A 24,258-nucleotide genomic window follows, 5' to 3' on the forward strand; every position below is an offset into this window, starting at 1 on the left:
GGTTCACCGCTGGGGGGCGATTTCTGTGAACCCCTGAATAATGCAAATTCACTGAGATCATTGAACAAGCGTCTGTAAAAGTGTGTAATACCTCTCTGATGAGTTTTACACAATTGTAGACGTCTTAATGATGTATTTGTATAATTTAAAGGAATAATAGTAGTTAATAGTCTCTGTTTAGCTGACCCATCCATAGAATAAACAAAACATGCCCTGAAATTTGATAAAAGAATACATATTATACAGACACTTAATATTGAATGGTATTAGATGATTAGTCAATTCCATTTTATACATTATACTTTCAGTACAACATTTGCAAGGGATTTGTAAAAGCTGTTTTTATGCATGTTTGGTATGAGTTTTTGAGAACACGCTTCAAAACAGTGAATCATTTTGAAGCAATTGGTTCATTGATTCGAAGCTTTGAAAAGCTTCGTTTCTCCCATCATTAAGTTACGTTAATAGTCACATGACTATGAACGTCACATTTGACCAATCAGCGGCAACTGACGCTCGTAGCTGGGAGTCACCAAGAACAAATATCTGCTGAAACACTGCACGTGTCTTTCATCAGCGGAGCTTCCTTGAGGCACAACGGGTAGTTCTCAATTTCCAACCAATCCAGACCAAATCAAGCACCTTTTACAGGTAGTACTAGTTGTATGTTGTATTGGTTTGTATTTTAATGTGCTAAAATGTGACTAGAACAGCCGGCATCCTTATCTAAATGTCAAATGCTGCTCTTCCTTCCATATGCTTACAGCGGCACTAAGTGTAACGTTACTCTTATGTAATAAACGAACAGCTGAAGATATATTACTCCAGCTATATATAAATATATCCGGATAACGTTATAATTATATTCTTCTGCAGTTACAACACTCCAACGATGCTGTTGTGAGGACTGTGCAGGTTTACGTTACGTTACGTGCAGTCCGTTTTACTTTTCATCTGGGGACAGGTTTAACCAGTCAGATAGCTTACATTATTTACATGATAAATGCACCTAATGTTTACAGGATACATGCATCCAGGGCCTAAAATCAGCACTCAGCACTCGCCAAGTGCCAAATGCGAGTTGGTGTTTGCAAGTATATGAAACTTAGTCGCCATGTGGCCAGTAACATTTTTTGATGAATTCTAACACTGCAATGTTGTGAGAACATGAACGTGCCTGTGCTTGAACAGACAAATTCACACAAAAATTATGTCCCAAGAGAGCGAGAATCATAAACATTGACCGGTTATCGGTTACGTCTTCAGTTGAGAAAGAAAATGCATGATCCGTGCTCTTAAAGTGACAGTGTCCTATTAATCCTGCTGCTCACTGTGTTTAAAGGATTAGTTAATAAGGGGTGTTAATAAAGGCCTTCTGAAGTGAAATGTGTTTTGTGTTAGAAAAATATCTATATATTTAACACGTTAACTAAAACAACTAGCTTCTGGCCATACGGATTGTACGTCATGGCATAGCAAAGTTAGGCTTTAGATGCAAGTAGAATCTGTTTGGCTGGAAGCTAGTTATTTTAATTTATTTTTATTTTTTTTGCAGATTCATGGTTTGTTATGGGGCTGTCGATTTTAATATAGATTTTTTTTATGCAAACAGTCAATTACAATATTTACAGATGGGAAATTAAATGCTAAATACAAAGACCAACAAAATTTAAATAACAGCCAATGAGATTTGTGTGTAAGTGTAACTGGGTGTGGGAGTGGAAATATATGAATAAAGGTGGATATAGGGAAGTACAACAGACATAACTACAGTTAAAAATAAATAATGAAATAAAAAAATTAAATGGAAGAGAAAATTAATGACGATAATGATGATGATGATGATGATGATGATAATAGAATCACACAAAAAACTGGAGAATGGAGGATGAGGAGGGTGACAATAGTAATAGCAATGGTAATAATAATAACAATAATAATAATAATAATAATGATAAATTCAATTAAGAAGAAATGACAAATAGAAATAATGTGTTATTGATATAACCAAAGTCCCTTTAAGACAAGTCATTTCACTCGGCGGCCATCTTTGAAACGCCTCTCGGGCATCCTGGGCATCTCTTTGAATGGGGAGACGTCAAATTCTCCAAAACTGTTCGCCAACCTTACGATTAAATTTCATATTTGAAATCACTAATGAAATCTAACAACAACCGGCTCATAAATTTAGTTTCTAAACGCTCGAATCAGGTGCGTGTCTGACTGTTTTTATAGAAACCGGTGATTCTAATGTCCGCTGAAGTGATGCAATGACTTTACCAGTCGGCGATTGGCTCTTAATTAGGAGGGACTTATTCCGCCATATTGTGCGTTACACTTTCTCCCATTAAAAAACAATACGAGTGACACGTCTTGTGTTATTCTATAGTCTTTGATATAACTCTGATTGTGTTCATCTGAAAGAAGAAAGTCATATACACCTATGGCTTGAGAGTGAGTAACTTTTCAATTTAAAGTTAACTAATCCTTTAATGTTAACCAAACAGTAAAGGAAGAAAAAAAATCACTCACTGCTTTTGAATTTTAAAAAGGATATGTTTATGCGGTTATTTATTTGATTAGCCAACTTTATTAAATTTCTGTGCCCATACTACTGTTAGACCTGCCTGAAAAGCACTATTTCATTTGTATCTTTGTATTTATTTGTGCTATTGATGGTAATTTGATTATTGGTTATTTTTTATTACTGACTGTTAACCTACATTTTTAAAGACAAGTAATTAAAATGTATAAATTAAGCTAGTAGTTTTAACTTTGGAATCAAATTCACAATCCTCTATTCCAATTTTCACTAGCGTCTAAAATATTTGTGTCATAACTGCCTAAAAGTTTTAGCCGGTCACCTAAAATTGATGTTCACCAGACAAGTGCCAGTCATGTATTTACCCATTAAACCAGTAATACAAGCCTGTTTAGTTTAGTGTGATCACAATCTATTCATCATCAGTTTTTGTACAACTGAAACCCAAGTACAAAAATATTTTTAGTATTACCATGGTATGTGTCCAAAAGACATAGAAATCAGTGGTCTTGAGTTAATGTGTTGAGAAATTTGGACATTACTTGGGTTCCTTCTAGTTTTGTTAATACATCTTATGTTCTTATTAATCCACAGCATCAGAATGTGTGGTATATGGGCCGTGTTTGGTAGCGATGAGTGCCTTGCAATTCAGTGCACTAATGCCATGAAGATCGCTCATCGTGGTCCAGATGCTTTCCGTTTTGAGAATGTCAACGGTTTCACCAACTGCTGCTTTGGGTTTCACCGCCTCGCTATAGTGGACCAACTGTATGGCATGCAGCCTCTGCGAGTCAAGAAATTCCCCTATCTCTGGTTATGTTACAATGGCGAGATCTACAACCACATCAAGGTAGGTTCTAGGTAGCTGAACGTTTCTGAAATTTTAGCATTTTTAATTAGCAATTTTAAATTCTGATTTATTATAGGGCTGCAAAAACTATTCGATTAAATCGATAATGAAAATCATCAACGGTTCTCATGATCAATTGGTTGGCTCCGCCCACTGAGCATGGAAGACTTCCGCCAGTCACGTCAAATTACAGCACCGAATAACGCATTTATGTGGACAAAAATGCATCTAAAAATAGTGGAGGAAACGGTGAGCTGCTGTGAGAGCAGTACGAGATCAAAGCTGATCAAAACATGAGTTCTTTATGCTTCAAGCTAATGCATTAGTGTAATGGACTGCCCTCTCAGGCGCTTTGACAGATGTATGTGCGTCCTCAGCGCAAAACGTTCATTCTATGGCTGTGTCCTTATCTGTAAATGTTACAAATTCACATGAGCATTTACATTTTGCATAAAGGCTCGTCCTGACAGTCTGCTTAACTTCAAACTTTACTGAATGAGCAGCAGACAGACTAACATGGGAGAGAGGGAGAGTGATATTCAGTGCAACTATATTCATTTTGCTGAAATATCTGTTGTTTAAAATTTAAATTTAGATTTAAAAATCAACATGTCATTCAATTATTTTATGACAGTAGAAACTGTAAAGGCATAACATGTAATTGAATATAAATATAAGACGTTTCTTATAGCCTATATTACAGGATGAAGAAATGACAGTAAGAGGTGATTGTGTCCAGAGTAGGGTTGCGAGGGGTGGAAACCTGAGGAATTTTGGAAATATTCCAATTTGGAAACTTAGCAGGAATTTGTGGGAATTTATGGGAATTAATTGGAAATTTTATATAATTTATAATATTTATATAAAATGTATCATATAAAAACATTTTGGTCATAACAGGAAATAATAATTTATTTTTCCCATTCAATTAATTCTAATTTAGTAAATATGTGAAATAAATATTTTTATTGCAGCAATTATGTGTTATTTATTTCAGTGTCACATGATCCTTCAGAAATCATTCTGAAATGCTGATTTGATACTCAGTTATTATCAATGTTGTAAACAGTTGTGCTTCTTTTTTTTCTTTTTTTTTTTTCTTCTGGTTAGAGAAGCCATTTGACCCGGCTATACATCACAATAGGGAAGAAAAGACTATTGTGTCATGCAGATTTTAAAGTCCATGTGAACTGGAAGTTGTAACCGACTTTACTTCAGTATTGTGACCTATTTTATGAGAAAAGTAGAGGGCATTTAATTTTTTTTTTTTTTTTTTTTTTTTTTTTGAATATTGCACTAACAAAGGAAATGGAGAAATGGGGTCAGTTTCAATTTCATTCAGACTTTAACATCTGTTGTTCAATCTTATCCCTTATAGATGAAGAATCACTTTGAGTTTGATTATCAGACTAAAGTCGATGGAGAGATCCTTCTGCACCTGTACGATCGTTTTGGAATTGAGAAGATGGCCTCCCTGCTAGATGGTGTATTCGCCTTCATCCTGTTGGACACTGCTAACAGAAAGGTTTTCTTAGGCAGAGACACCTATGGCGTGAGACCACTGTTCAGAATGCTCACTGATGATGGCTTTCTTGCCGTCTGTTCTGAGGCCAAAGGTATAATGAATTGTGCAAAACTAATTTGTTTTACTCCCTTTGAGCTACCTTTATTACAGAATATGATTTTAACAGTGTAATGTTTTAACTTTGTTTTAATTCAAACAGGTTTGACCGATATCACACACTCCATGTCTTCTCCTGCAAAGATCACTCCCTTCCCACCAGGGCATTTTGAGGTGTTTAACTTGAAGCTCAGTGGAAAAGTCGAGTCTGTTGAGATGGGTCGCTTCCACTGCTGCACAGATGAACCCAAACACGCCTCCTATAACAACCTTGAGGGTCTTGGCACAGGTAGATATTCCGCATTAAATATAATAGATGTTACATTCAAATTAAGATATTTTTAATGAAATCTGAGAGATTTTTGTCTTTCCATTGACCATCTACGCAACTACCAATTTGATGCTTTGACAAGTTCATAAAGAGATCGTAAAACTAATCCATATGAATTGAGCGGTTTAGTCCAAACTTTCTGAAGAGACTCAAACTTTATGATGAACAGATTGAATTTAGGCTTTTATTCACATGTAAACATTAATTCATCGCACACATCAGTTATGGTAAATGGAAGCTCAAACAAGCCAATGAACCAGTGAGGTTAATTCTCATGTGTTATGCAGCACATTTGAGCTTCCGCGAGAACCAATGAGGTTTGTTCTCGTGTGTCGAGCAAGCATTGTTTATGTTCGCTGATCAATGTTTATATGTAAATAAGCCTAAATTCAGTCTGTTCATCATATAAAGCAATCGTGTCTCTTAAGAAAATTTGAATTTAACCACTTGATTGATCTGGATTAGTTTTTCGATCTCTTTATGAAGTTTTTAAATTGTCAAAGTGGTAGTTGTGTGTGGACTGTCAATTGAGGGACAGAAATCTGATTTCATAAAAAGAAATCATGTGTGTTCTGAAGCTAAACGAAAGTTTAATAGGTGTGGAACGACGTGAGGGTGAATAAATTGACAATTTTCATTTTTGTGTGAACTAACCCTTTAAACTGTTCAAAGCTTTTTAGGGCTTTTATCTTCCCTGTAAAATGGTGAACTGCGTGACTGAATCAAGTCACTTTTTCAGAACTGGATCAACTGGTTCATTGAGAATCTAAATGATTAGTTCGTTCTAACATTGCTAAATGTCTTGTGAACACCATGTAGTGCTAGAAAGCATCTCACGATTTTAGTGAATTTCTTCTATCTGTTCCTGACACAAAGGTCCACACTTTTTTTTAAACGTCATTAGAGCAGGGGCTGGTTTCACCAGCTTTGCGTAAGTTAAAACGAAGCATAATTGTGAAATAAAGAGGCATTAAGTTACAACTTGCACCATTAAACTTGAAAAACACCTCTACGTATAAATTAAATATTTACGGAAGCCTCCGGCCAGGAGTGAAGGTTGGAATAAAACCTGATTTATTAAAGGGGTGGTTGCGTGTTTTTTTTTTCTAGGCTTGATTGTGTTTTTGGGGCACAGTATAACATGTCTTAATGCTTCGTTTTTTTGAAAACGCTGTATTTTTCATATATTTTATCTTTATTCTACACCTCTGTTTCCACTGTCATATGAACTTGACTTCCTGCTTCTATGAAGCCACTCCCTCCGACGTACGCAATGTGCTCAGATTGGTCAGCAGGTTGGTAACTGGCCCAGTCTATCATGATTTGCTGGAGCGTCTGGGAACGCCATGCCCCTTACCATCCGTTATTACGCGCTTGGTCGGAAAGTAAATAAAAGCGCCTATATTGCTGTATATAGGCGCTTTTAGACTCAGACCCAGATGAAGAGGATAAAGCAGAACCTCTCCAATCACGGCTTTTAAAGGACGTTTATGAATGGTATTTCATTTAGTATTTGTCAAAGTGTTGATATGCTGTCACTGCTGTTTGTTAGCTTTCAATATACAGTTTTATCCTGATTAAAGCTTTACTGTAGTAAATACATGCCTGAGTAGTCGCATTTTTGTAAAGGTATCTTTTAATTTATAGCATGAACAACTGTTTGTCTACGAACATAGAAGTTTGTTGGTGTTTGTTGCACTAGAATTTAGCTAACTGGCTAGCAAAAACGAGTTGCTCTTTGTATATGTCCTAGATGCATTAAAAACAGCAACAGAACTATAACATTACGTTTGAAAGACATGTAAGTTACAAACAATAAAATGTACTGACAGTTTGAAGACAATAAACAGCAGCTTCTGCTTTTAAAGTGGGAACTGCTTCATCTTTCAGTAAAAGCCTTTGTGTAAATCCAGCATTAAACTCGTGTAGATTCTTGAATCTGTCTTCAGCGCCGCATCCAGTGTAGAAAATATCTTCTGGGTTCTATATCTTTTGTCGCGTCGCGCAGCTCGCGTTCGGTGTAAACAACTCTTCCGCTTTCATTATGCTGCGCCACATGGCCTCGCCCACTTTGTTGCGTGTTCCCGGGGGCAGTGTTTATGTTAATAGCAAGGGTTTATGATGTCACCAACCCGGGAAGAAGCTTGTTGTAGTCCAAACCACCCGTTTTTGTTGGCAATAAAATGCCATAACTTTAAAAGACAATATCTCCGTTTGCATTGAACTTTCAGCGCTGTAACTTTGCAGATACTGTTTATGCTCAAGCAGCAACATTACACACTGACTAAAGTTAAAAAAGTGAAATCGCATGTAACCACCCCTTTAAATTGCACTAAGCTCATGTTTTCCCTGACAAACATTAATTCTTTAGACAAATATGATAATGCTGAAATGTATACTCATTTACATTTTGAGAGAACATAATGTGAATAACTGACTTATCTAAACAGTGCAGCTCTATGCCTACCAAATAAAATCAATCATAATAAATGTATTTTTTTAATATATTTATTTATTTATTTATTTTAAGTACAGTTTCTGATTATTTACATAAATACTTTCATGATTAAGTATCATATTTGAGTGGAAACCTATTTTTATCACGCGTTGAGGAAAAATAAGTTTGTATAGTATTAATTTGTATTTCTTTAGGTCTTAAAAAGGCTTTAAATTTGACTTTAAAAATTGTGCAGCAACCCTGCCTACCTAGATGAATGGGCAAAATAGTTCTGGAATCTCTCAATCCCTTTAGTGTACATCTGCTTAACCCCACCATTTGCTTTATCTACAGTATAAACTAAAGAGAAATTAATTTCTTTTTTTTTCATCAGGCTTTGAATTGGAGACCGTCAAGAAAAACATTAGACTCCTGTTTGAAAATGCAGTAAAGAAACGCTTGATGGCTCACAGAAGAATTGGTTGCCTCCTCTCAGGTGCCTGTGCTCATTTAGTTTTTGTTTGTGCATTAGTTACTTTTTTTTTTCTACATTCACCCTGTACATTTTTATTTTTTTTTTTAATATATATATTTATTTATTTATTTATTTATTTATTTATTTATTTCCAGGTGGTCTTGATTCAAGTCTGGTTGCTGCGACACTTGTGAAACTGGCCAAAGAAGAGCAGCTCCCATATCCCATTCAAACCTTTTCCATTGGTGCGGAAGACAGCCCAGATGTCGCTGCTGCTCGCAAGGTAGGTCACTTTGTAGCAAGTCAAATGTACTTTACAGCCGAAGATCAGAAGCATGTTTTATGAATACAGGAAACATTACATTAGAGGCACATTTTTTTTTTTTTTTTTTTTTTTTTAATTATCAGATGTTATTGGTAAACTATTAAAGGCTCGGGTATACTTCAAACGAAATCGAACTGATGTGACGTCATTTCGAACAAAATCAGGCCAAAAAGAAGTTTGTTTTGTGTTCTTTTTGGAAGTTTGAAACTGCTTGCCAAAGCCGTTTTTCACTTTCAGGAAAAGTTCGCTTCAGCTGCAAAGCACCTTCGTACTACCATTGATCAGTGACAATAACGTAATAGGAGGTGTGCGCTAAGGCTCCGCCTTCACTCGTGTGGAAGTCTTCTCTGACTCATTTCGTGTGTTTGAGCTCGTCGAGGTAAGATCTCTGCAGGTGAAAACATGAACACACTCGATAGCCGCTTTATAGTACAAAATGCGACTACCTCCATTACAAAAATTGTAACGTTCCTTCAAAATGTGGCCCCCCCTTTACAACCATTATAATGTTTGGAGGACATAGTATATTTTTAAATATATCTCCGATTGTGTTCGTCTGATAGAAGATCATATACACCTACAATGGCTTGAGTATGGGTAAATCATGGGATAATTTCGGGTGATTTTTGGGTGAAGTATCCCTTTTAAATTGTGATGTTTATTGTTAGAAAATTGCTAAATCATGCAAATGTCTGTACGTTCAATTTTGGTAATTGCAAATTGGTTGCAAATCTCATTTAGTGAGACCTGAGGTTGACAAAGTTTTATAAAAAAAAAAAGTGTGCCTTTTTTCAAGGGAAGTGCTATACGTGGTTTTGAGTGTTTGGTAATGGATAGCTTTGGATTTATCTTGTTGTGTGGCAGGTGGCAGAATACATTGGAAGTGAACATCATGAGGTGAACTTCACACCTGAGGAGGGGATCCGTGTGCTGGAGGAAGTCATCGTTCACTTGGAGAGTTTTGACATCACTACTATACGTGCCTCCGTTGGTCAGTACAGGAGTTCATCAGATACATAAGACTAAATTATTATTTTTTTTTTTGATTTGATTGATTGATGTGGCGTTTAAAGAGTAAGGCAATCAATTCTTTCATTTACTCATTATCTTGTGTGGAGCACAGAATGTGAAATTTGATTCTCCTTTGCATATCTGTATATTCAAACTAGTACAACATATTGTGGTGGAAATTTTCGTGAGCTATTAATTTCTGTTTAACATTTGCAAAGCGTCAATGATAAAACTATCTTGCTGTCACTGCGCCCACAGACCTCAGCCAATTGGGTTTAGGGTTCAGTTATCTACCATTCCCCTGCTCTACTCGTTTGAATGTGTGACCACGTGAATTCTCTGGATTAGAGCTGGTCTGAAACTTGAAAATGCATCATCAGCATTATACTGCTTAGAAAGTTTGTTAGCAGGACAAAAGATTCAGCATGAAGCGATCTCCCGTTTGTATTCTCTACTCTCTCGTGGTGCTTTTTCCCTTCATCTGTGTTTCTAACAACTTTAAGCAACTTTTGTAGAATTATTAGTGTTTATTTTATTTATCATGAAATAAATGGCACACACAAGCTCCCTGATTTGTGGCTTCAATTATATTTGTAGCACAAACCGTTAAGGTTGTTACATTTATAGGCTTAATACTTGGTTAGAGCACAAGTATGAACTATAGTAGCCTTGCTTGTCTTGGCAGTGTAACTATAGAGTCTGAACTCATAGCCACTAGATGGCAGCAGGAGCATTCAGTGATCAGTGTTTGTCTGCAGGTATGTATATGATATCAAAGTACATCCGGGAGAAGACAGACAGCGTTGTGATTTTCTCAGGTGAAGGTTCGGATGAGTTGACACAAGGATACATCTACTTTCATAAGGTACATGTTATTGTATGATTAATTTGTGTATGTTTGCATTGTCTCTAAAAAAAGTATTTGGACACTTACTGTAAGACTCATTTAAAAGTGTTGGAATGTTATTCCATTAGATAAAGTTTCATTGAAGCATCTTTATTTGCTGGTTGGTATCAGCATTTGTGTTTTTAATTTGGTTTGATATTTTATTACGTAAAGTGTTCCTCATGAACATATATATAAATACACTTTAAAGTACAATGTGCACTTTTTAAAAGTGTCCTAAGAAACTTGAGGCACCTCACGATTCCTCATTGAGGAATTTTAAGGCACCTCACGATCTGATTCTGGGAGTCACGATCTGAATCCAATTCTTGATCTTTTTTTTTTTTTTTTCCAACTTTGAAAACAAAATGCCAGTGAAAAGGTTAAGTGCAGGTTTTCTCTTTATTAAAGTCCAAACTGTTAGAAAACAGCACAAAAAATACATTTTATGCTTGTACTTTTTAAAAGCTTAAACGTTTTGTTTCTTGTAATCTGACACATTTAGCCCAAGTTAACTGCTTATCGACTTGTTTTATATAAACCTGGTACATTAAAAAAATTACCAACCTCTTTTATTTAAATCTGGGAACATCTGTGTTTACCAGCTTCCTTAAAATAAACATGGTAATAGTGTCATCAAAGGTACTGACTTGGATATCGTAAAATGTTAAAAATGTGACGAAACCAGCTTAGCCTTAGCCTGGATTCTTAAATACCTCTGATTGGCTATTGTGTTCACGCGCTCAACATATCTGTGATTGGCTACAATGATCAACACTTCACGTTCACAAACTTGTAAGTAGACATAAATGATGCTCTTCATCGAACGCTTGCCGATTACAGATTCACACGGGCGTTTATCAGCAGATTAGTCCATCAGCGGATACAATGGGGATCCGCTGATAGACAAATTTGCTGATAAATGCCTGCTTTCAAACGCTCCCATGCCTATCTGTGTAAGCACTCGGTGAAGAATGTCAAAAACGTCTACGTTTGTCACATCAATGGTATAAAAGTGCGTCCAGACTTTGAACTTTAAACGTGGCTGGGGCATCTGTTATTTTACTCGCGCTGCTGTCCGCCATCCCATTAAAAACTAGGGGTGTAAATCGGACAGTTCATCACGATACGATATGATATTGATTCTGTCAGCCAGCGATACGATATTTGCCGATACCTCAAATTCCACGATGCTATTACGATTTGATTCAGGGCTATATCGATCGATTTAATCGATATTTAGATATTATGTGCCAGGTTTATACAATGAGTTGTATTTTTATTAACTCGCAACCACAACCAAAATTGATAACATGAACTTTTTTTTATTAATCTCTTTTTTTTTAAATTATTATTATTATTATTATTATTATTATTATTACACACACTCTATCCCAATTGGGACATTTACAACAACAAAAAACAAAATTAGTTTTTTTTTTTTTTTTTTTAATAAATAAAAATTGTATTTCTAGTAAAACTAGTTTGTAGTATTTCCCAAGTATTTCAACTGGAACTGGCAAAGTTTACAAATAACATGGGATTTCTTTGCCTGCCCATCTGCTTTTAGAAATGCAAAATGTTTCCAAACCCATGATTTGCGTCCTACAGCAGGCACAAACTTTTCTGCATCTGTCTTTTCGCTGCTACAACCGCTTTGTTGCTGCATCGCATTCGCAATCTGACACGCAGACAGACTGTATGGTGCAAAAACGAAAATGCGCGCTTTGGCGGAAATGCGGACGTTACGTGAGGTTGTGGAGGGTGTCAAAATAAAGGTACCTCATATCGATATTATAAATGTGGCATTGATGCATTGTATCGTTAGATGTTTGATCGACGCATCAATCCATATCGATCTATCATTACACCCCTATTAAAAACCTCACTTTCTTAGGCTAGTTCTAACCATTTACGAGAAATCTATTTAGAGTGCCTTATTTTATGAATTAAAATATTGATATTTGGCGCCAGCTTATCGATTCTTGTATCACACAGAGAGGAACAACAATATATTGCCGTATCTATTTTGTCCCACCCCTAGTATTGTTGTATGACTGAGCTGTCAAATGAACATTTGACCTCTTTTGAATTAGGCTCCATCACCTAAAGCTGGAGCAGAGGACAGTGTGCGTCTGCTGGAAGAGCTTTACCTGTTTGATGTGCTGAGAGCTGACAGAACCACAGCTGCACATGGGTAAGACTAAATGTCCCTTCCTTTCACTTCTCTGCCCGCAGTAGCTTGGCCATTTTTCATAGTATTTGTCATTCCAAACTGTTTGTTTCTTCTTTAGACTGGAGTTGAGAGTGCCTTTCCTGGACCATAGGTTCACCGCATACTACCTCTCTTTGCCTGAAGAGATGAGAGTGCCTAAGGTGGGCTTTCCTGACTCCTTCCATCATGTCCTGCTGCAGCTACTCTTCCATATTTAAAATATAACACGTGGAATTTGTACCCATAGTCCACACAAAAATTATTTTTTACTAGTCATTGGCTACATTTACATGCACCCAAATAATCCATTTGTAATCAGATTGACTGCTCAATCGGATGGAAAAACATTAATGTAAACACCTTAATCGATTCGATTGAGCTCGATCCGAATGGAATTTCAATTCCTTTTCTAATCCGATCCAACAGCAAAAAAATGACCATGTATACGCTTTGCAATGTTGACACGCATTACGCAGTGCGCAAGTTCACGTTTACGTCTTTAGTTGTAAAGATGTATGGTAACAGGCAGTGGCGTAGCTGTATCTCTTTGTCATAAAATTGGAAATCTTTCCTTTTAAAACAAAAAGGGGAGTCAGTGGATATCACACAAGAAGCAATGTGCAAGCTTTGCGTGAGTTATGCCAATAAAATCTTAACTTCTGTCAGTATTCAAAGTGAAAGTAAAAAATGACAGCTGTCTGACTCTGCATTAACGGATTCTCATATTCTCTCAGATGAATTTCAACATAATATGCTGATAATGGTATATATAACTGTCTTAAAGGGCTAGTTCACCCATAAATTAAAATAATGTCATTTATTACTCGCCTTCATGCCGTTCCACACCCATAAGACCTTCATTAATCTTTGGAACACAAATTAAGATATTTTTGTTGAAATCTGATGGCTCAGTGAGGCCTGCATAGCCAGCAATGACATTTCCTCTCTCAAGATCCATTAATGTACTAAAAACACATCTAAATCCGTTAATTTGAGTACAGTGGTTCAATATTAATATTATAAAGCGACGAGAACAAAATAACAACTTATATAGTGATGGCCGATTTCAAAACACTGCTTAATGAAGTTTCGTAGCGTTATGAATCAGCGTATCGAATCATGATTCGGTTCGCGTGTCAAACCGCCAAACGGCTGAAATCACGTGACTTTGGCACTCCGAACCGTTGATTTATAACGCTCCGAAGCTCCTAAATTAAAGGGTGAACTAACCTTGTAATTTATTCCATTATTTCTCATGCATATAATAGTACATATAACAGTATTCTGTAGTATTTATAGTATTTTGTGTTAAACAGTTTTTTTTTTTTTTTTTTTTAAGTCTGTGCTTGAAGTAAAGCTGCATTTAATTTTCATTGATGACTGCGGTGTTAGGAAATATAGCCTACACTCTTAATAATTTTAATTACAGGCCTATAATTCATTGTATAATAGACCTAAAAAAAATGTTAACATTTCCAAAGATGGCTAATAGCCTAATCTTTTATTATCCTCACAGCACGTCAGTTATGCACTACAAAATTGTGGAGCAAATTTATTATAATATTAAATTAATAATAAAAGAAGCCTAACCTAATAGTAATAATAGAAGAATGTAACAGGCCTGCATTAATTGGAAATACCAAATCCTCTTAATATTGCCAAGATTTGATGCTTTTGACAATATCGCTGACTATTGTCACTACATGATCATCTTCTATTGACGCAACCTGGGTTACCACAAGTGTGATTGATATGACTTCACACACAGAGCGTGTGCGCAAAAGTTTTAATCAGAATGTATATAAAATGCATATAAACAGATATTTGAATAAGATTACAATGTTTAGAGTACATGTAAACAGATCTGCAATCAGATTCAATTTATTCGGATTGATGAAAATTGGTGCATGTAAACAGCCATTGTGGTTTGTAAGGACATGAGGGTGAGTAAAGAATGACTTCTGTAGAGCATAAAAGATGTTAATTATAATCGATTATGTAATTATATAATTACATAAAAATGTTGGTACTTTTTATAGACACAAAAACAATGGAAGTCAACTGTTTGTTCTTCAAAATATCATCCTTGCATTATGTACCTCGTATCTTCCCTTTCTTTTTCAAAATTCATGTTAGTGGATAAAAAAACCAGACTGATTAACTTCTGTTTGATCGGCACAGGATGGTGTGGAAAAGCATCTCTTGAGGGAAGCGTTTAAAGGGATGAACCTTATCCCAGATGAGATTCTCTGGAGAAGGAAAGAGGCCTTCAGTGATGGTTTGTCATCCATGAAAAAATCCTGGTACACTAGCCTGCAGGAGCACATTGAGTCTGAGGTAATGCAGATGTACATGCACATGATGAAGTGCTTTAAAGCCTCTTCCTCTTTATCTCTTCCTTGAATTTTTCTTTTCCCTTTCAGGTGAATGATTCTCAGTTAGAGAAGGCTGCTAAGCTGTATCCTTTCAACCCCCCCAAAACCAAGGAGGGTTTCTTCATGAGGCAGATCTTTGAGAAGAATTTCCCTGGCCGCCAGGAGTGGACGCCACATTACTGGATGCCTCGCTGGATCAAGGCCACAGACCCCTCGGCCAGAACCCTGTCCATCTACAAGCCTGATAAAGACGAGTAATCGCATCAAACTTCAGACCTTGGCTAAACAATACAGTCACTACAGCATACATGCATACCTACCACATGAAGCCCGCTTAAATGTAACCATAATATATTTTACTGCCTCAACATTCTCTATTCAGTTCACTTAAATTTGTTTTGGCTGGGTTGGTTAGTCTTTCCTAAAGAGATAAAGGTCAGTTCTTCACAGGTCAGAGTGATCTCTTCAGTTCATGCAATAGTTCAAAAGATAAAAATGGAGGCCCTGTCAACTTTTCAGGCCTTCAAGCTGCCTTGCATACTCCATTAGCCTCATCTCCCCCCACTCTCACACACAAATCTTTTTATGGAGCTTCTATGGATATTAACAAAAAAGTCAAATGGATTTGGGTTGGTTTAGCTTATTGGTTAAAAGAACCCCTTAAGAAATTTGCACAGTAACCATTGCTGCTTCTAAAATAGTTTTTGTTACTGTAGTAAAACTGTAATATTAAGACAAAGATATTACACTATTTAAAGGAGATAAACAATCACTTATTTTACATTAGTAACTAGCGATTATACAGTACTGTTCAAAAGTTTGAGGTCGGTTAGATTTAAAATGTTTTTGAAAGACTTTTGCTCACTTTTTTTTTTTTTTTTTTTTTTTTTTTTTTTTTTTATAAATGCAGTAAAATGGTAATATTGTGAAATATTACAATTCAAAATAACTGCTTTCTATTTAAATATTTTTTAAAATATAATTTCTGTGATGTCAAAGCTGATTATTTTTTTCAGCAGCCATTACTCCAGTCTTCAGTGTCACATGATCATTCAGAAATCATTCTAATATACTCGTTTGGAGCTGAAGAAACATTTATTCATAGCAGTTGTGCTAATTCATATTATGCTTTTTTTTTTTTTTTTTTTCTTCTATCAGGATTTCAGAATTTTCAGAATGCTTTTGAATTGAAAGCTCTGAACTAAGCTACGAATTTGTAGGCTACTTGCTGAAAAGCATTCATTTCTTTGAGGGGGGGGGGGGGGAAATCTTATTGACCACAAACTTTTGAATGATAGGTGGGTTTTTTGTTTTGTTTTGTTTTTTTATTATTTTGGGAATAAATTAATTTTTTACTTGTTTTGTAATATTAGGGCTGAATGATATCTTGGCAGTCTATGAGCTATTACCACTGTGTAATTGAGTTATGCACTTATCCCTGGTTCCTTCAGTGGGACCGTCTCTTTGAGTGTATTTGTGTGTGTGTGTGTGTGTGTGTGGTCAGCTAATTGGCATTAATAATTGGTTGGCTAGTTAAACTGCTTTTAAGCAGTGATATTTATTCCAAAGAACAGTTTGACTGTTATTGTAAGCCTTCAAGTTGAATGAATGGCACTGGTTGAAGTTGGGTTGACTATTTATCTGTAAATGGTGGCGTAGTATCAACATGTGAAACTAATATTAAGGGGTTAAATTATTTTTATATTTTTTATTTTATTGTATTTTCATTGCTGCAACATTGCTGTAATGTAATTTTGAATTAGAGAAATGAAACAGTGTGACTGTTTAAAAAAAAAAAACTTGTACTTGATATTTTCAATTAATTTGGAAAGTTTAATGTGCTTCAAATGCTGGAGTGATTGCATTGAAAGATATGGTCATGATATTGATAAAGGCTATCTTCAAAATACCAGTTGAGATGTGTTTTATTGATACAGTTTGATAAGCCTGGTTTAAAAGGATGCTTGATGGTTTAAATATTCCTTATAGCCTGTAGGTGGAGTGAGTGCACCACTGAAAAAGTGCCTTTAGTCCGTGATGCACCACACATTCAACAATACTACAAGAAATTAAAAGTTCCACCAATAAAGAAAATATTTTTAATATCAAGCCACAATCACACAGAGATATCAAGAAAGCAAAAACTGTGACAGGACATGCGCAGGATGACATCACACCCGGACTGTCGGTATTACAACATCATCGGTTATGGTGAAAACACTAGTATGAGGCACTATGTATTGACATTTTCAGCACAAATCTCTGAGTACCTTAGAAAGGAAACCGCTTTGCTTTAATGCTCCACAACATCAGGAAAGATGTCGTGACAAACACATTTGATCACAGCTGAACCGTATTAAAATATCTGACAAATAAACTGGCACAGGTGTGGCCTTATTTCACAATGTGAAATAAGCATGTTTAATTCTGACCTGAATAATAAAGAAAAGAGTATCACATAATGAAATGATCCTTAGCGGATGTGACGATGGACCATTTTAGCCATTAACGCCTTTTGTCGTAGATCTGTACTGTTCCCCATTCATATGATTCTGTGAAGAGAGAAGGTCTGGGTTACAAATAAGTCATAACTCAATTTTTACAAAAACTACTAGTTTTTATTATTTGAGAGGTTTTGCAGTTCCTACCTGGCTCCTCTTGGCTTCTTTTACCCATCAGCCCCACAAAAGAATTGATTTTATGCCCTAGAAGACAATTAAGTGATATATAATGTTTTGCAATATTGTTGAAGCCTAGAGTGCAGTTGAAGGATTCTATGTCTTAACAATTGTTTTAATCTACTGTGTAAAAGGCCTTGAGGATGTGAGCTTGCATTAAAAGGAATCGTGTATCACTAAAACTCATTAAGATTCCATTTAATAAGCTGTGAATGTGATTGATCTTATGAAAACCTGCAAAGATCAAGGATTTGTAATGATGAAAGTCTTCTGTCCTTCTAGAGTTGCAAAAACCTTTATTCATTTGAGAAAAACACTGCAAATATCTTTGTTTGATTGTATTTGTAAATCTCTCCTCAAGTGTCTTTGCTTTTAGGAAAATGTAAGCATTTAGCAAGTAATATATGCACTGTATTTTGAGCTCACTTACTTTTTCGTGTAATCTGTGCATTTGCTGTGGGGGTGGAAGAATGAAAGAGATGTCACTTATAGGTCAAAAGGCGTTTTTGTAATTTGCTGCATTCTAGTTAAAGTGTATTATCAACATCTGATTTGAATTTTTTACAGTATGCACAAGTGGCAAATAAGGGAAGAAATATGACTGTGGTCTTACCAGAGGACCGTTTCCCCATCAGACCAATGAACTGATGAGGTCGGGGTTTCCTCGTGATACGTCTTAGTATCTCTCTGAATGGATCCGCCTGAAGCCACTCATCCTGCTAAAGATGATTTGATTAGTACAACATTAGACTCCCAGCATACAGATGCCAATCACTCACAGTATAAGACCACCGGAACCCTTGATTTTGATACAGTTAGTATTTTTTTATAACTCTCCAATGCATCCCAATACAGAATTCACCAAATTCATGATTTTCCACCACAGTATTTGAGCACAAAAATACTTCACGAGGTATAGCAGTTGCAAAGATGCCGTTTATAGACACAAAGAGCATGAGAGACATAAGTCCTTGGCTCTCTTCCAACCCGCAATGTCAAATGGGAAACGTGTGCTCCATTCAAACAAGCAATATAAGCATTGAGTTATTCAGCACTGGACAGCGACCTGTGCATATTGTACTTGAATCCTTCCTAACTACCCAATGAAATTGAATGAATACAGCTGATAACATTTTTAGTAAATTTTCCATGTTACACATATTACATGACACTACAATTAGGGTTGTTACTGCCATAGGGGGATTTTATGGTGTATGTCACCCTCTAATATTTAATGGTAAAGTGGTAATATATCTGTTTATATCTGCATTTAGTCCTCCTCAATTGTGAATATGTGGCTATATGCTACCAAATTGATGATGATAATTAAAAATTCTAACCAAAAATAATTATATAATGTTGCTCGTTATTATTACACAGTACTTTATTAGTAATTACAATGTAATATGTTCACTGTAATGTCAATTGTGATATTTTCTGTTATAATCAATGAGTTATAATCATGAAAAGTAACATAATTATATATAATTACCTTAACAGATAGAATGTTTTTTTTTTACAATTATTAATATATACTAACATATTGTAATAAGATATAATGACACTACTTGATTAGAATGTTTTTGTTGTTTTGTATGTACAAATAAAAAGTCCTTTAAAATCAGCCCTAAAAATGTCAAATAGTTGCAGTAGCTTTTATTTAATCTGAAAGACATGTTTAGATAACAGTCAAAGATGAAAAAAACTCACCTGTATCTGATTGCTGCCTGTCCAATAATCAAGGTCTTCTTTTGGACCCAATTCTTCTCCAAAAACTTGGCACAAAATAAGAAAAAAAACTACAGCCGGTAAGAGAAATTTCATGTTTCACCCAACTTTCCTTTCCAAAAGCACTTTAAAGTATAAAACGCAAGCTAAACGTCGATTTAAGTCGTATTGTTCGAGTATATTGTACAGTGTTCTGTCAGCTGTGCGTGAACAGTTTCCTCCACATATAACACAGTTCTTCAGTGCGCGCTTCCGATGCGCGTCTCCGTGACCGTACAGACTCGCACGCTCGGCTTTATAGCAAAGCAACAGGGAGGTGACAGGTTCCTTCCGACGCTTAAAATCGATAAAACAAATAAATGTATTAGTCAGATTACTTGAAAACGCACGATGACGAATAGGACTTCTTTTAATATTTCGCTCACATAGCTAGAGGAAGTATCTAAAGTTGAAATAGTCCCGGTTCGTGTGACTTTATGGACGTGTGCTGATCAGTATGTAGACCGCAGACAAGTGACGTTATGATTGGCTAATTCGACGCATGTTTTACGAAGTTCCGTCTACGACTGAGCAAACATGAATGCAGATGGCTCGTTTAACGATGTTTCTTTTGCGTCAAATGAGGTGAGCAACTTCAGAACGGACTTGGACATTAAATTGCACATATGAGAGGAATTAAACACTGAAGAAGCCGAAACCTTTGTGTTTTCCTCCATGTGTTTAATCACAACTGAATTCTTGAAGGAAGAATATACATTTTAAGTTTTTCAGAGGAGCAAAACCCAAAGGGCAACCTAAAAGGGAACTTTAAACATGTTTTACTGTGGCACCAAGCTATAAAACACTTTTGTTTTTAATATAGACTTTTATTTTTTTAATTGTATAGTCACACTTGATGTTAGGTGTCTTTACTATGTAGGCTATTTGCATCAAAACAATCATTATGTGTTCAGGTTATTGGAAAGCACTTGGTCCTATCAACATGGCATACATGTAAAGTTAGAGACAGGTTTGTTGTTATGATTAAGTTTATGGGTGGGTTAAGGTGTAAGAAAAGGGTCAACAGTGTAATACATAAATCAATTACAGATATAATTAGCCTATATGCAAGTATTTAAAAAAAAGTACAATGTAAAATAAAAAAAACATGTATTGTATCAAATAATTAATTTAAATCTCAGTACTAGTTAAAGACACAATATAAAAGTGGGACTAGTTTGTGTTTCACTTGCTTGCGTGCCATTTTTAAACCATTGCATCTCTAATGGAGGCAGTGTAGTCAGAGTTAAATTCGTGTTTCTGATGAAAATCATGCAGGGAGAGGACACTCGGAGGTGGATGACCCACGGAGGAAGTGGAGACATAACTGATTTCCATGAGAAAGGACTTTTGTCTCAGCGCACAGAGAGTCTATACAGTCCGAAAAGCACTTCATACCTCAAGTGCCTTTATCAGCGACAATGATGTCTCTTTATTTAATCATGTGTTAATATCATATGCAAATGTTATTTCTTGCTAAGATTGCCTAACACAACTGAAACAACCCCAACAGCAGTGTGAGGGTCGTGGACATTTACTGAGTAATGTGGTTTTTGTACTATGTCCTTAATTTTATTTTTTTGTTTTACTGCTGATGAGATGACATTTTGCCCCTGCAGCTGTTCAGAAATCATTTGTTTATAGACAGCAAATATTGGAAAACAAATACAGTGGTCTAAAATTTAACCTATACTGTAAAGTTTGGTCAGGCAGGTTTTATTCATCAAAAATATGTTTATGACTAAATTAACTGGATTACAATGTGTTTTTAGTGTACAGTTGACTGGTGGTTCTCTAGTGAGAAATTGAACTCTTGCTTGCAGTCCCAATTGTCTACTCGGACATATGAACTCTCAATCACTCTCACAGATGATGGAAGGTACAAGATAAGAGTGTGAATTAAGGAGAAGTGTTTCTGTAGAAGGGATAGATAATGAATGGAAGAGAGAAAATAAGATCGATTCATTATCTTTTGCATTATAGAGCTCAACACCAACTCCAGAAATGGCATGTACCTCCAGATGAATCCATCTGTTTGCAGACATGCTATCTTCTTGTTTCCAAGAACACAATGTTTCTTAGTTTTACCCTAAAATGCATTAGAAGTCATACCATGCTGCAATTCTGACTGCAAAGATGTTGAAAGAGAAGGAAATAATAGCACTAATGGTCAGTGTTCACCTTCAAAAAGCACAAGTATACATCATTTTTCTTTGAACAATAGGTTTTTTACTCTCCTGGCAGACTTACCAAAAATGTTAGAAGATTGCATGTTGAATTACTCTGCTTATGTTGTTAAAAGCAGAATAAGAGGCACCATTTATTTCTTTTTATAAATGCAATTTATATATCACATGTAATGTACAGCCATCTTATATAAAACAACCCATTTCGAAGCACCAAACTGTACCAATTACAAGCAAGACGGCTTGAATCGAAACTGAAGCATGCAGAGAGCAATTACATTATCACCTCGTGTTTATTCTGGCTACTGCTGATACCTTGTACGTTGATTCTCATGTCTTGCAGGTTCGAATCGATAGTGAATGGACCAAGCTTATGATTCAGAAGTTTGGAGTTGGTAAGATGTTTTCATGTTTTGATCAGAAATACTGCAAAAACAGTGTAATGTAATTTATTCCTGTGATGGCAAAGCTGTATTTTCAGCATCATTACAGTGTCACATGATCCTTCAGAAATCATTCTAATATGCTGATTTACTGCTCAAGAAACATTAATTCTTGTCAATGTTGAAAACATTGCTGCTCAAATATTTTTGTGAAAACCATGGTACATTTTGTTTTCAGGATTCTTTGATTTAATAGAAAGTAAATCAAAGAAAAGAACAGCATTTATTTGAAATATAAGTCTTTTGTAACATTATAAACAGTGTTGGGGGGTAACACATTGCAAGTAACTTTAGTAATGTAATCAGATTACTTTTTCAAGTAACTAGTAAAGTAACACATTGCTTTTTCAGTTCACAACAAAATATCTAGGTTACTTTTTCAAACAAGTAATGCAAGTTACTTTTTCACATTTATTGACTGACACCCCTCCTGTCCCTATGTTGAGAGAAATAGAGTACAGACGTGTTGTGTGTAAACATGATGGTTATTGTAGTTCTAGACTAAATGTGAACATGCATTTACTCATCTCACTACACGAAAACATTCAGTATTCTTCAAAATGAATAAAAACAGTGAAATGCAATCTCAGAATTTTATGCAAACCTGTAATAATTAACTAGTTTACACAAATATACTTTACAATATGTATTTAATCTCACTTTATTAACCAATGTATTTGCTGCTGACCTTCAATGATCTAATTCAACCATACTAATAAGCAAAAAAATACTTTAGATTAGATTTAGAAATAAGAGTGTCGAACTTTCTTCTCCTGTATCCTATTCTTCATTAATCCAGAATAAAACACAGCCGAAAGGATTGTTTAAGCTGCACCCTCTACTGTACAGGTGTAAATATGCATTTCCTTCAGCCTGAGGCTTATTCATGTTACTTTAGGTGTGAAAGGGTCTTTACATTTGCCAAAAATATAGCTTTTTTGTTATAACCCCCCCCCCTAAATAAGTAATGCAATTAATGCAGTATTACCATGCATTAATTTTAAAAGTAACTTTCCCCAACACTGATCATAAATCTCTGTACTCCCACACTTGATCAAATTAATGTGTCCTTGCTGAGCAAAAGTATTAATTTCTTCAAAACAAAATCTTGCTGACCCCAAACTTGTGAACAGTACTGTATACAACAAGTTTTATTAAGTTTATTTAAGTTTATGCACCAGCTACTCAATAATCTATTGATTTTTTTTTATTTTTTTTTATGATACCCTGGACCACAAAACCAGTCATAAGGTCAATTTTTTGAAATTGAGATTTATACATCATATGAAATCTGAATAAATATTTTTTCCATTGATGTATGGTTTGTTAGGATAGGACAAACTATTACAACTATTTGAAAATCTGCAAACTGAGGGTGCAAAAATAATTCTAAATATTGAGAAAATTGCCTTAAAAGTTGTCCAAATGAAGTCCTTAGCAATGCATATCCACTCACAAAAATATTTTTTTATATATATTTATGACAGGAAATTTACAAAATGTCTTCATGGAACATGATCTTTACTTAATATCCTAATGATTTATGGCATAAAAGAAAAAATGATCATTTTGACCCATACAATGTTTTGTTGGCTATTGCTACAAATATACTTGTGCAACTTATGACTGGTTTTGTGGTCCAGGGTCACATATCATTAGTATCACAGTGCGGTTACAGAGGAGAGTTAAGTGCAAACGGTACCTTACTTTAAAAAAAATAAAATAAATACTAAGTAGTAGAGGAGAACTATAAAACATGATCAGTAAATGAGCGGTATAAATATGCAGACTAAATGAGGAACTAAATTACAAGTAACCAAGGAAACAGATTAACCAGAAGAAAATACAGGAATGCCAACTAAAAGTCCATGAATAACTTAAACATAATAGTACTAAACTCAGTGAAACACAAAAACACTGAATCCTAGTGACAGTCCAGTATTTAATTTGATTGCAATTATATTTTACAAGCTGATTGTGTTATAAAATTTACAGAACATTTTAGTATGTAATAAGCGCTTTATCAAATATTGGTGATCATAATGGCAGTAGTAAGGCCTGTTGCTTTAGATCATCTGTTTGTACAAGTGTTATTGCGGGAGCGCGCAGGCTGTCA

General features: G+C 35.3%; 2 protein-coding genes across 5 annotated transcripts; one reads left to right on the forward strand and one right to left on the reverse strand.

Moving 5' to 3' along the window:
• The first annotated feature begins 533 nt into the window (after positions 1–533).
• Positions 534–15,936, forward strand: asns (asparagine synthetase). Its single transcript, XM_067411746.1, has 12 exons — positions 534–651; positions 3,137–3,392; positions 4,771–5,008; positions 5,117–5,302; positions 8,176–8,277; positions 8,412–8,539; positions 9,446–9,572; positions 10,351–10,457; positions 12,575–12,675; positions 12,773–12,854; positions 14,875–15,030; positions 15,117–15,936. Exons 2-12 carry the CDS (start codon positions 3,144–3,146, stop codon positions 15,324–15,326), a joined length of 1,686 nt encoding a protein of 561 aa, XP_067267847.1. The 5' UTR covers positions 534–651; positions 3,137–3,143; the 3' UTR covers positions 15,327–15,936.
• Positions 15,937–17,133: 1,197 nt separating this feature from the next.
• Positions 17,134–19,791, reverse strand: tac1 (tachykinin precursor 1). Of its 4 annotated transcripts, none has more exons than XM_067411751.1 (5): positions 19,457–19,791; positions 18,360–18,462; positions 18,177–18,200; positions 17,717–17,773; positions 17,134–17,620 (listed from the first exon to the last, which is right to left on the reverse strand). In XM_067411751.1, the coding sequence occupies exons 1-5, from the start codon at positions 19,568–19,570 to the stop codon at positions 17,574–17,576; spliced, it is 345 nt and encodes a 114-aa protein (XP_067267852.1). In that variant the 5' UTR covers positions 19,571–19,791; the 3' UTR covers positions 17,134–17,573. The 4 variants fall into 4 exon arrangements, with proteins under 4 accessions (XP_067267852.1, XP_067267850.1, XP_067267851.1 ...); XM_067411749.1 differs by having other exon boundaries at positions 17,134–17,637; XM_067411750.1 differs by having other exon boundaries at positions 18,360–18,465.
• Between the last annotated feature and the right edge of the window lie 4,467 nt (positions 19,792–24,258).

The sequence above is a fragment of the Chanodichthys erythropterus genome, chromosome 15 (genome assembly GCF_024489055.1).
Source record: "Chanodichthys erythropterus isolate Z2021 chromosome 15, ASM2448905v1, whole genome shotgun sequence".
NCBI lineage: Eukaryota > Metazoa > Chordata > Actinopteri > Cypriniformes > Xenocyprididae > Chanodichthys > Chanodichthys erythropterus.